Source organism: Seriola dumerili, unplaced genomic scaffold (genome assembly GCF_002260705.1).
Source record: "Seriola dumerili isolate Sdu_G_001 unplaced genomic scaffold, Sdu_1.0 BDQW01000040.1, whole genome shotgun sequence".
Taxonomy (NCBI): domain Eukaryota; kingdom Metazoa; phylum Chordata; class Actinopteri; order Carangiformes; family Carangidae; genus Seriola; species Seriola dumerili.
In genome coordinates this window covers 2,315,732-2,329,650 of record NW_019174295.1, presented here as the reverse complement: position 1 = coordinate 2,329,650, position 13,919 = coordinate 2,315,732, and the positions used below count along the sequence as shown (strand labels likewise).

Here is a 13,919-nt window from a genome sequence, read left to right as displayed (position 1 = left end):
GTCTCCCCCGTCTGTGCACTTTGGCGTGAGAACATCATCTAGTAGCACTTTTACTGCTAAATTCTGCGAGATGGACGTGTTATTTCAAAACCAAGAGATTTATTCCAAGCAGTACAAAGAACTTCCTAAACTGCACACCAGGGTGTGTTAGGCCGCAGTAAATTTGGTCCAAAACCACAGCGCTGAATTTGGGCCACGCACACCACAAATGTTGGTTCTCCTAAATTGACATTAAATCTGACTCATCCTTACTCTAAAAGTTAAATCACTTACAACAGCGAGACAGACCAAATCTGTCTTAATTTACCTAACGTCCGCCAAACACCTATCACCCAGGCCAAATGCCTGTGAATGTACTCAGTGTGAGGTTAAAACAACACGTAACGACTACTGTTTCATGTCAGACATATTCGTCTCCGAGTCCTTACATGACTCCAACACAAACAGCTTATACGTGATCTGACTGCAAGACATGCCCCTATTAAAAAAAAAAAAAAAAAATCTTTCTCTGTCGTAGTCCTTACAAGAGCTTTGTTCAAATTGCAGTGTGGGAATACTATAAGTCACAGTGACAGGAAAGATGAAGAATCTCTTTTCCCTAATAACAAGTTACAGTGTGGTTGGTCAGAAAAGGAAAGACCACCCTGAAGCGGCTGACAGAAAATTTTGACTGTGAAACCAGTCCGGCTTGTCAAGAATGTTAAAATTCAAGAGCTTAGAGAAATAATCAAAGCCATTATTGATGAATGGCAAAATGTATAGGTCTATTATTAGTGTAAATGTCAGTGGAGCGTTACAAATATTACAGCGAGTGCTCATTCAAAAGGATATAATAGCTGTTTGTGCTAAAATGATTGATAAATTAGACCTTGGCCCAATAGGTATAAATTTAGAGAAAGAATATACGAGACTGGAATAAACACAGTGATAGCTGGTTTTGAGTTTAAAGGAAAAAATACACTGAGGTTTATTCTGCATCTGAAAGCTGCTTATTAAATTAATATTCTGCTTGTTCTGCATGTACAGGGTCACTGAGTCCAGCGCAGAGGAATCTCCACAGCAAGTCTGAGGATGGAACTGCTTGTGTTGGGGGAAAAAGAAAAGTTAATAATCGAGCTCTATGAATCAATTTTTCTTGTGTCGATTGATTTTCTGATCCAAATGTTTTGTGTTTTTTTTTTTTCATCCACTGTCTGATCACCTCTGCATTCGTTGTCATCGCTCTTTCAATCTTTTCCCCCCCGTCCTGCCGCCCCTCGCGGTTCAAGATTTGTACAGTTCATCGAAACAAATCACAGCAGTTGCCCATGCAAACAGTAAAGTTATTTCCACTCCTGTAGTCCTTCCAAGCCCTGTCTGACAGACCACAGCCAGCAACCACAAACACACACGCACGCTCACATGCACCGAGGCCCACAGTGAAAATAAGTCTCCGACTTCTCTGTGGTTTCCATCCCAAAAGCCCATGCTCCATGGTTTCATCCTGTGCTTCTTTTCTCCTCTGTGCTTGCATTTATTTGAATTTAAATATCAACTGAACATTTAGAGTCATCTAACAGCAACTGTGCATATATAGACAGTATATATATGTGCGGCACGATGCCCCACAGTACCACTCAGCGACACCGGATGGTAATCAAACAGGAGGGAGGAAAGGAAGCGGAGGTTAGTGTGGGCAGGTGGGAAGTAGTAAGAGATTCTCTCGTAAAAGATTCCACTATAGGGGAATGGAAACTTTCTTTCCCTCTTTCTGATGTTGCTCTAACCTTTAATAGACATCTCATGGTGAGAACTATCCTTATAAAAGCTGAAGTCCAAAGAAAAGACAATATGAGGTGCACGCATGACAGAAATGCATGTGGGAGATGTAAAGAAAGTGAGAGACGTGATGTGGACCATATTGAATATAAAATGCTTTTTACTTGGTCAGTGCCATTTCTGTGATCTCATATAGACCAGGCGAGATCAGCAGTATTGTTTAATATTGTGTCTTTTGGCACGATAGATGCAACACTAGATCTGGAATAGTGATGTATGTCCCCCCACCCCCACCCCTCCCTGCCTCTGTGTCTCTGCCTCTCTCTCAGCATCTCTCTCCACGTCTGAGCTCCAGAGGTGAGAAGGAAAAAGAAGAGGACAAGTGAGATGATTAAATGGATGATTCATTTGAGAACACAAATATCTGTAGCTGCACTGTCTTTGACCCCTGAGAGGAAAATAAATAGTGTGTAGCGAGCTGGGACACAGACACAACACCAGAGGAGCGGAGTCAGCCAGATAACAGCTCCGAGGCTGCTGTTCCTCACACACACACACACACACACACACACACACACAAACAACAACTGAAAGTCATGGCCTGGAGTTGTGAAAAAAAACACAACAAAGAAAAACGAATCAAACAACTTAAATCATTCATATCTCTGTCTGTCTTGGTCGCATCCAACTGTGACTTCAAACCTGACACCCAACTCTCTGTAAAGCCAAAATTGCAGAATCCGATATACTGGGAAACAAGCTCTTGTACCACCCTCCAACCCCAAACTTATTGACCACCTGCTGTTCCAAACTGGAGAACCCCTCCCAAAGCAAATACAACCCGGAGAAACACGGGAAGCATACTAATTTACACCAACTTAACTCAGTGTGTCATGAAATTAGATTAGTGTGACCTAATGAACTGTTGAGAGCCCCAGGATCACCTGCCGCTCGTGTTCAGTGGTGTGTATGTGCACTTTTTGTGTGTGTGTCTGTGTGTATATATATATGCCTGTGGGTTTGGTCCTTTGTAGTGAATGAGAAGGAGGATTTGAGAAATAAGACGAGACAGTGACAAAATGGAAGCCCATACAGAGATAGAGACGACGGATGTCTGGTGCGGACGGCAGATACGTTTGAAAAGAGACACGATGCGAAAAGCAGCCCAGGAGAGCTGGAACAGAGAGATAGGCGGGAGGGAAGAGACAGATAGATGTGTGTTGTCTGTGCTGTTGTCTGTGGAGGATCTGCCTGCAGGTGTTTCATATCCGTGTTTTCCAGAGACTAAAGGAGATACCTTAACTATGTTCGTGCTAAAGTTGAATGTGTCCACCTTGTCAGCTAAAAGCTGTGGAGAGAAACCATATGAACTAAACACAAGCTTTGGAATCGACCCGTGTCTTTTTCTACACACATTAATCCATTGTTGAGAAGATAAATCTGCTGATATTCAGCTACTCCAGGCTCAGATGAAGTTCTTTTGGACACCATGTTAATCAAATTACCAGAAGTGCCTTTTTCCATCTAATAAACATAACTGGTCTCTACCCATAACTCTCCTTCTCTGCTGCTGAAACATTGATCCCTGCTTTCATCACATCCAGACTCGAGTACCACAGCAGCATTCTCTATAACACATCATCCAAAGTCCTTAATAAACTCCAGTATATCCAGAACCCTGCTCCCTGCTACCTCACTCACCCCCGTTCCCATGGCTACATCAGCCCTCCACTGGCTCCCTGTCCCACAAAACATTCAATTTAAAAGGAGCTATTTGTAAATATTTGCTATTGCTACATATCCAACGTTAGTATTAACAGCTGTTTACTTACCAGTGTTGCCAAGAGCTTCAACAATTGCTGCATTTACAATACAAGAGGTTATAATAGGCTACGTCCTTCTAAGCAACTTCTTCAGGGCAGATTGTGGCTAAAATGAGTCACTATCGGAAAGTGACGAGACAGTCTGGGGTTAGCTGGTTAGTGTGCTAACTTCAGTAGAAGAGAGGATGTTATAAGGACAAGAATCAACATTGGTGTTGCTTTCCACCGCTGGAGACAGCTCTTGGTAAGTAGAGGAATGAAGATTGATGTTGAAATTACAACATTTCTTCTAGACTGGTAAGTAAACAGCTGCTAATGCTAATGCTAGCTATGTAGCAATAGCAAAACTCACAAATAGCTCCTTTAATGTCCTGTGCTACCTCCTGCTTTTAGAGTGTTTAGGATCTTTTGATCTTGTATTGGACTGTGTCTTTTAGTATCACGCTATAAATAAAATGTACTATGATCATTCTTATTATTAAAATTCTGCATGCTTTGGTGTTTTAGAGAGCTGTTGTGCTCAGAACTGAGTAACAACAACATACAGCAAAGTGCAAAGAAGGAAATACTTTCCATACTTGATAGTCTCAGTCACTGATGGGAGATTAATTCCTTGAGAAAGATAAAGTTGCCAAGACCATGCAAGGGCAGCCATAATGGTAAAATCCCCGAGACATGAGCAGAAAAAGAAGAAAAAAAAAAAAAAAAAGAATGGAGAGAAAGATACTCACTAACAGATGATATGAAGAAATGGAACAGAAACTGGTCAAACTGGACAGGGACAAAAAGCGAGTAAGAGAAGAAAACCCCTCACTGCCATATGGTACAGAGTATTGGGCCTAATGAGGCGTGAGGCCATCCTCTCCACAGAGGCATCGGCCAGTCAGATCACACATGAGTGAACACTCTGATAGGTTTAAAACACAGCATATGCCAACAGCTAGTGATATGGAACCAAACTACTGCTTCTGAGGGAAAAGGGAAAGAAACAAGATTGATTTACCCAACCCGGGGGCACAACCCAGCAGCCACCAAAGAGCTGAAAAATGCAAAGAGAAATCTGTCCGATAAGAGGTTAACATTTTGAAGCTTTGAAGCATTTTGATTGCGACTGAAAATATTCCAGCAGAAAGAGATACGGTCAATATCAGCAGAGAATCTGGGCTCTGAACTGCTGCCTCCATCGAAAAAATGAAAAAGGTTTGCACTAATGTGATACAGTATATAGATGTATGGTGTGTTTTAATAATAATAATAATGTCCCCTACCTCTGGGGGCAGCCAGCACGCCTTGAGAAGCTACTCTGTCAGATATTCAACAGAAGAAGAACAACTTGTTTGCAGGTATTGGGTCATCAAGAAGACTTGACAAATGCGGCTATATGAAAGGTCGTGATATCACCAGAGTTATTATAATGCATCCTTCATCTCGGGACATGCACTCAAAACTCAAAAAATGGTTAACATCATGGTGGGGGGAAAAAAAAGTAAAAGTCAGAGGATCTCCAGAGTCAGTAGGATTTATCATCTAGACATAAAGCACGTCTGTAGAGGATTTCATGCAATCCATCCGATACCTGTTGAGATATTTCGGTTTGGATCAAAGCATTGGACCGACAGATACAAGCAACGCTGCCAGCATGGCAAAGAATGGGGGTTCATATAGTAAAAATCTGAAGGACTGTACCCTTTACATCTCTAAAAACACCCCCAAAAGGTTTGGTTTTCTTTGATGTTAACAAAGAAAGCCCGTCTCATTCTCTAAGAAGTTTAAGGCTTGAGCGTCAAAATCCAAGATGGATTTCGTTGACGGCACCGGAGCCTCCAGTAGCAAACAGGTGATGAATTCACAGAGAGCGTTGATGGATGCTATGAGAATAGTTCGCATAGCAGACAAACCATCCCGATCCCTCGTCACACATATTCTGTCAACAACGCTGGCAGCTGAGAGACGTGTGAGTCGGTGAGAGAGCGGGAGAAAGAAATGAGAGTGAGCGTGTCAGAACGGGGGCCAGCTGTTAGCAGCATGAAACGATTCGCCGAATTTTCGATCTCGCTGGTGTCGTCTGTTTGTGTGTGAACCCCAACCATTCTTCATTGCTGATCACCTGTTAAGACGTAACTGAGGCACGTGGTGACAGGGACCGCTCCGACCTGCAGCCTCTCCTCACCCTGCCATCGATCCTGGCGAATTAAAACGCACCGACAGATTAATTAAAACACACGAGATGAAGTTTCGACAGAGCAGGGCTGTGTTAACGCGCAGCTGCCACCATAGGAGGGAAGACATCAAGCGGACAATAAATTTCATCTTCCCCACACATTTTCAAGCTTAATAAAAACTAGAGTGTGTGTGTTGTGAGTCTGGGCTGGAGGGGAGCGTGCGAGCTCCAAGTGGAAGCTGTGGTTTGGTCTGGCTCTGGTTTCCACAGGGGTCGTATTCTGCGCAACACCAGCAGGAGACCGGTCCGCAGTTACAGGAAGCTTGAACTGAACACCTTCCTGCGTTGAGTGTGCCACCATATGTCTCTGGCTCTATTGGTTTATCAAATGTGATTAGTCTCAGTGTGCATGCGTGTGTGTGTATGTTTTAAATATGATTAGTCTTTCCTTATAGAGCCGTATAGACTTTAGCCACGGGGTCCCCAACTTTGGACTTCACACCAAAAGGGCTGATTGCTCTGACAGACAGACGTTCTATGTTTATCCAAGTGGTTTTGCGGGAAGTTCATGAGGACTAACTCCACCTGTCTAAAGAAACCTATCTCTATATGTTTTTGCTCTATTTCAGTCGCCTTCACACCACACTCACATGCTCATGTTTGACTTTCTTGTCTTGTTATCTTTTTTTTTTTGCCTGTAGGTAAAATCAAGATTTCACCACATTTGCCTGTTGAGACTGGACTGAAATCACCATCATCAGGTCAAAATTTCCCCTTGACCAGCAGTTTGCTGCATAACCAAGAAACTCAAAAAAAGAAAGAAAACCCAAATTTCCATGAAATTGCCTGTGGAGAGTCGTAGTCTCCAAATGGGGAGCTTTAATTTAATGGGCAGATTTCTTATTACATTTACTACTCAGTTTCTCCATGTCATTCTGCTGGAATATTTTCAGTAGCAATCAGCATCACAATGTTAAACTCTGCATGGTTCGACCACAGGGCTCCCCGGAGGATGAACCATTTCTGTTTTGGATACTCCTGGACAACTCTTCCACAAGTCTCAGCTCAGAATGTTAACTTTATTTGCAGCACAGTCTGTGGCACATTCATGTTCAAGGAAAAACCTGCAAGTTTAAGGGCTCCTTTCGGCTAGTACCAGCCTCACGATAAGGAAATCTTATCCCCAATGTTTGCAAGGATATATTCCGAGCAAAATCATCAGTATCATCAAATTTGAAGCCTTTATGATCCAGGTTTTACTCATGTTTCAACTTACTTAAATTATTCATTTTTAAAGCACAGCATGAAACTGTACTCTAACGACAGACATTGTATTACCATTATACAATGCCAGCGAGCCATTCTCCGCCTCTTTGTGTATCTCCCAGCTGAGCACATCTGTGTGTGTCTGTCGAGATGATTGAGTGCTGTTTAACAGGCTTGACCAGGAAACCACATGCTGAACATCACAGGGGAGATGCATCACCTGCTCAAAGTAAGCTCTTGGCTTCTACAGTGTACACAAGTACACACATACACAGATGTATGACATACAGGCATGCACATGCACGTACACGCACACATGCAAACTTTTGCCTTCTGTTTTGCTGCCTTGTCTTCAACTATCTCAACTATTTCGTTTCCCTTTATTTTATCTGTAATATATTTTATCCAAATTCATCTTTTCCTGTCTCGCAGCTCGTCTGCTGGTGCTGCCGTTTCAGCGTTGGCAAGGATGTCGCTGCATGTGAGATCAGCAGTGGCTTCCCAGCGGTCAGGTCATGCTGGAAGTGAGCATGTCATTGGATTTGACAGAAACTCTGCGAGGCACAACCCACACAGGAAAATACTCTGAAACATACAGATTATACCCAAGAAAAAGAGCAAGGGATCTTAAAGCGCGTCATAAAAGCTCAGCGGCTTTAGCGCTCATTCAGATGGGCCCCACGCAGATGAGAAGACTTCAGCGACCTTCATGTGCTAAAAAGGTTTTGTTTCGTTTTTTAAAGCAAATAACATGATCCACTCTAAATATGCCCGTCACTTTTCATCACCGGCCATAATTCACGCTGTTCTCATGACCTCTACCTTCTCAGGATATGAACCTGAATTAGAAGAATGTGCACACTCACACTCACACACACACACACACACACACACACACACACACACGGAGGCACCACAACCTCTCCTGCCTGGGAAATACTTTAAGGAAGTAGGGGAAGAGGAAAACGGGGGAAACCAAGAAATAAATAACTCCTTTGTGTCGCGGCTACATAAACAGTGCAGCACATTACAGATTACTATAGTGGCCCAAACTGATAAGAGGCTTCCTACACACTATCACTGCATGTACATATATATGTGTGTGTGTGTGTGTGTGTGTGTGTATGCATGAGTGGAGAGGGAGAGAGAAAGCAAAAGAGACATGATGAGAGAGATACAAAGAAAGAGAAACAGAAATGGATGAAAAACAAGACTGAAAAGAGAGGCTAACTACCCCTTACCTTATGTGCGTATATGTCCCATTCCTTCATACACTTCTCCTGATAACACGTTTCCTTGTTTAGATATTAAACATTCGCTGATTTGCCTCCATTTTTACACAAAGTGTCCAAAATCTCAATCAGCAAACCAGGCGAGTATAATAACTGCAAAAGGCGAATGCGATTGTTATCTTTTGTAAATATTAGCACAATTCTGAGAACATTCTTCGTCTCGACTCTGTTAGGAACGTGACATATTCTCACCACCTTGTCCTCGGTGCCAAATAACATCACACAAAAATGTAAACTGGGCTCACTGGACCAGCTGACCCAATTCTTCACTTTGTCACTATCTTGACAGAGTAAAATACCAAACTGTTCCACAATCTGGACAGTGGGTTGGCAGGCAAGTGGAGAAAATACAGAGCAAATCTTGAACGACATCCATTAGGCTATGGTCTAACATAATATCTGCGTGTGTGTGTGTGTGTGTGTGTGTGTGTGTCCTCTCTGAGAAGCCACACGTATGTCATTGCCCCAGACAAAAAAAAAAAAAAAAAAGTTTACTCCCAACTACCATTATCCTGCAAATCACAGCCCCTGCCCGGAGAATCCTGACTGGTTTCCGAGCGAGCCTTGAGGAACGTGCCGGAGTGAGCAAATCAAGGCTTATTCACTCCGCTCTGGCAAACTGGAAAACCACCCATGATGTCTGGCATGGGATTACGCCTGCACCTAGTGCCAGAATAACTGCTGGCTAGGATTAGAGAAAAAAAAAAAAACGGCTAACATTTGATTACAACTGCTGCAACAACTGGAATCGAGGTCCAAGGGGGTCATTTAGTTGGTGGAGGGATATAATAATTTAACAGAGCAGTTTAATTGGGAGCAAATTACAGGGTTCAAGAATTCAGCAACGGACAGGCTGTATCTATAGAAAAGAAACAATAAATCATGTTAAGGCCTTCCTACTTTTTCCTCTCTCACTCCTTCCACAGCTCTCAAGCTCTCCTTTTTATTTCATTCTCGTCTCATATCACTACTCCTCATTATATTCCCTCACTTCTCTCGTCTCTCATCTTCCCTCAGGAGCAGGCCCATATGCCAGTTTCCACTGAATACCAACCAGCCATCCTTTCCAAATACATGTTAAATGAACCTGCAAGAATGTGAAATTCAACTATTTATCTAATTCCACTTCGGTTGGCATGATCTGAGCTCCAAACCCTTTTATTAGGAAAGCTGTGCTTTTAAGTTTAGGCAGCAGCTTTCCTGTAGAAATGCTGAGAAACTGAAACGTGGCTCTTTCTGCTCATCTGCTCCACAGCAGAGGTGTAAAACCAACCTGTAAAAACAGAACGTCTAAACGGTGCGTGGTGTCGAGTTAAGACCTCGCTGGAAGACAAACAGCCACTCATCCTTTTTTCATTTTTCAGGAGAGGTCCTCCGTATATATACTATATAAGAGTTGCTAGTATTAAGATAAAAGCGAGACCAGTCAAGCTGCCGTGAGATAGTGCACCGATACCGAGGGCTCACCCTACGCTGCTGGCTGGGTTACCATGGCAACCCTTATGAGGTGAGAGAGAGGACATACCAGCACCAGAGTAAATCTCCTCACAGTAGCTTCAGGAATGCAGGTGAAGTCTCACTCCCTGCCCCTCTCTATCTGTTTCTTTTTTCTCCTCCCTTCCTCTTCTTCTGGCCCAGTTTTTATGAATCACATCACGACGCCTCAGTGCCTCCAAGTGCACCATCCTTTTCTGAAGTAGGACTTTGAGACCGCTTTTCACTTCAGACATGACTTTGATTTCCAGACTCATTTATATCGACGTATAAATCAGGCTTTTGCCAGGGGAGTAATCAGAGAGGGCTTAAGGGGAGGGTGTGAGTGAAAAGAGAGAGTGAATAAAGAGATGAGAGGACATGAGAGACAGTGAATACTTGGTTTTGGCTGTGTAAGTAGGACAGTAGTGCTGTGGCCAACGCGCAGCAAGATTGAACACCCTGAGAATTAAAGACGGCAGTTCCCTTACAAAATAAAGACGAGTACAGTGGAGGCGGAGAAAAAGATGAAGATAAATGAGGACAGAGTAAAGTTTTTTGGGGGTTTCTCTTACCTCTAAAAAGCAGGTCCCAGCTGGGGTGTTCTCCTTGATGGAGGCATTGTAGGAGCTGCTGGAGAACGTAGGTGTGTTATCGTTAACATCCTGCAGCACAATGTCCACCTTTGCCGTGGATGACAGCGGCGGGCGGCCGTTATCCGTCGCAACAACAGTCACACTAGGAGCTGGCTCTGATTCGAAATCCAGAGCAGCCGCGGTGGTAATGATCCCCGTGACCGGGTCTATGGAAAACCAATCAGAGTGAGAGTTTTTGCCTTTGAGGAGGCTATATCGGACGTCCCCATTGGGGCCCTGGTCCTTGTCCCTGGCAGTGACCTGAAGAACAAAGGATCCAGGATACACAACCTCAGGAATAGTTTGTCTGTAGGCCTGCTGGTCGAACAGAGGGGGGTTGTCATTAACATCCATCACCTGGATGGTGAAAGATGACTCCGCCCTGAGGGGCGGCGTGCCGGAGTCTGTGGCCATCACCCTGAGGTCATATGAATCCCGCTCCTCTCTATCCAAGACTTGGTCTACATATATCAGGTAAATGATGCTGTCCTTGGTTGTAAGAGCAAACTTCCCATCACCCCCCTCGAGGGACACATTCACGTTGGCGTACTCTCCGTAGTCTGGGTCTGTGACAGATATCCGGGCTACATACTGGCCTGGTTGGGCTCCTTCGGAGATTCTTGGAGAGCCGTCCTCACTGAGGAAGATGATGGTCATGGTGGGCTGGTTGTCATTGTAGTCACGGACATGGATGGTCACGAACGCATTGGTCACCTGGGAAAAGATAATGGTGCATTATTTGTGTTATTTTGTACTCAAATCAAATTGTGTCACTTCATAGTGGAGGACTGTTATTTTCTGTTTAATTTATGTGTCTATTTTGTTTTAGTTTCATTTCTCTCTAGCTGTAAGTGCTGCAAGACGACCATGTTTACTGTGAGCTTCAGTGATCAGCGTCCTCCTGCAGCAGGAAACATCATTTTGGGGTTTATGGAAACATAAAATACAGGTGAAAACCTATTTGAACCAGTCTGCTCTTATTGTGTCAAAATCTGTGAATAGAATAAAATTAAATGAACAAAAAATGAAGAAAACAATGACCCTTAAGTAACACACTTTGAAAACGCACTGCACATTGTGCTTAATGCACTGTAATAATGGAGCCGTAATGGAATTACCTCCGGGTGGCTGGCGTTATCCCTGGCCTGCACCACCAGTTCATGGACCCTCTTTAGCTCATAGTCCAGGGGTCTATTCAGAGTGATGACCCCCGACTTAATATCCATAACAAAATAGCGGTCAGGGTCACTCTGACGCCGGTTGATTTCATAAAGCACCAGACCGTTATCGCCCTCGTCCTCGTCTGTTGCGAACACCTACAGAGACAAGAGAGTCAAACGCTGAAATTAAAGTGACCCCGGTGAGTCTGGATTCACAGAGGCAAGAACTATTAGTGGAGTAATGAGAAACTGCACAAATACTGACAACGCTTGGCTAACCTGTAGGATGCTGCTTCCCTGTGGAAGACTTTCAGAGATGATGGCGTGGTATCTGCTCTGGTTGAAGACCGGCGCGTGATCGTTGATGTCAGTCACCGTCACCTCCAGGCTCATGGATCCCATCCTTCTTGGTGAGCCCCCGTCAAAGGCCTCCAGGACGAGGGAGTACGATGAGCGTTTCTCCCTGTCCAGCAGACCATTGACCACCAGGTCCAGATACAGCACCTTGTTAGCAGCTCTCTTGGTCTCCAGTCTGAAAGCCTGGCCTACATTGCCCTCTCTAATAGCGTAGCCTTGGATTGTCAGCTGGTCTTTGTCCGCATCGGTTGCGGGCTCCAGGGAAAACCTCGTCCCCACTGCCGTGTGCTCGGGGATCTTGAGAGCAGCTTTCTTCTTGGGGAACACGGGCACGTGGTCGTTGATGTCGTTGACAGTGATGGACACCTCGATAGTGACTCCCGTCATTGTCACAGCGATGAAGCTGTAGTGGTCCCTCTGCTCGCGGTCCAGACGGCGCGCGGTGGTAATGATGCCCGTGGTTTCGTCGATGTTGAGGTCACTGCCAACGCCCGTGCCTTCATGGTCTGAGATGAAGTAAAGACTCGCAGTTTCACCGGGCGGTAACCCAGCGCTGATATCCCCAACGATGGTCCCCGCAGGCTGCTCTTCATCCAGCTGCAGTTCCAGCGCTCCGAGGACAGATGTAGACTGAAGAAGGACAAGGAGGATGCAGAAATGAAAGAGTGGCTTCCGCCGCCAGAGACACACACGGGGTCCGCTGACCCAAGCCCTCCGTCTTGACCCTTTACTTGTTATCGGCATGGCTGGGTTGTGCTACACCTGGGAGAAAGAAAATGGGAGAGAGAGAAAAGACAAGAGATCTATTTTATGATGTGAATCAGGCAATTGAACCACTTTTTTTCATTCTCTCCCTGAAAACATCTTGAAAATTCAGTTCCTCTGTTAGCACAAAATGAAAACAAACTGTTCTTTTGTGGAGCCTGTATCTTAAATCCTCGCATGACAATGTGCTAACACTTTTACAATCCAGAACCTGTATTAAAGACACTGACTGATGAATTTCAGCTTTTTTTTCCCATAAAATGTCTATACATAACATTTGGAAAGAACCCCTCAGTTGGATCAGGAAGATCTGAAAAAATACATAAAAATGGAAGCCTAAGTCTGTCCAGGATCCACATTGGCTTGAACCACACTGAAGACAGAATCATAAACTATATTTATCTGAAGGATCACAAATTTTATTTGCTGGGTGAGAACATTTAAAAGTGTCCAGAGTGGTCACACAGTGAAATCCCAAGAGAAAAGACATTAAAGACACCGAAATGACCATTTAGATCCTTTGTAGGATTTTTATATCCAACACAGATAGCGATAGCAAATGCCTACATGCGCACACACACACACACACACAAACGCATGGAATGCGTGGGAAAGTAAGTGTATAGCTGCTTCAGCTGGGCCTTCATGGGGAAAAGCAGTCATTTAAGACTGTAAGCTTAGCCTCTATGTTCCCCAAACTCTAAATCATGCACAGATCCATAAAGATAATACCCTCCTCATGCTAATGCTGAATCAATCTTATCAGTCAAAGACTGAATCTAATCATGAACAGATACACATACTGTAACTATCCGCGCAAAGTCGTGCACCGGTCCAGGGTCAAACACTTCTTCTAAAATTTGTTGATATTTGCTCTAACCAGGCGTGCCGCTTGGATATGCCTCGGATGGCACACTGACTGCATCACCCGAGTTTGAAAGGGGATCTAAAAACTCACCTGACACTGTTTGAGTTATCCGGCTGCAAAGCCACCATCTGGTACTTCCAGCAAGTTAAAACAAACACTAATAATTATTTGCAAATGGTATTTGACCCAGGTTTGACACACATACTTTCGCGCACTACCATAAAATTCTGGAAATACACTCATAACTGTTCTGGCAAGGTTAACCTGCACGGCTGCACTAAACTCTCACGAGATAGATGCTCATTTTACCCCTTGATGAGGTCTGCAAATATTTACATTATGTTCAAAATGAGACCAATTG

General features: G+C 44.1%; 1 protein-coding gene across 1 annotated transcript in view; it reads right to left on the bottom strand.

Annotated features, from left to right (window-relative positions):
- LOC111217118 (protocadherin-16-like) overlaps positions 1-12,669 on the bottom strand; it is a 70,464-nt gene extending 57,795 nt beyond the window's left edge. The window contains exons 1-3 of the mRNA XM_022738842.1: positions 11,848-12,669; positions 11,527-11,724; positions 10,349-11,122 (exon numbers count right to left, since the gene is read on the bottom strand). Coding sequence (XP_022594563.1) covers positions 10,349-11,122; positions 11,527-11,724; positions 11,848-12,669 — 1,794 coding nt within the window. The remainder of the gene's footprint in view (positions 1-10,348; positions 11,123-11,526; positions 11,725-11,847) is intronic.
- Positions 12,670-13,919: the final 1,250 nt, after the last annotated feature.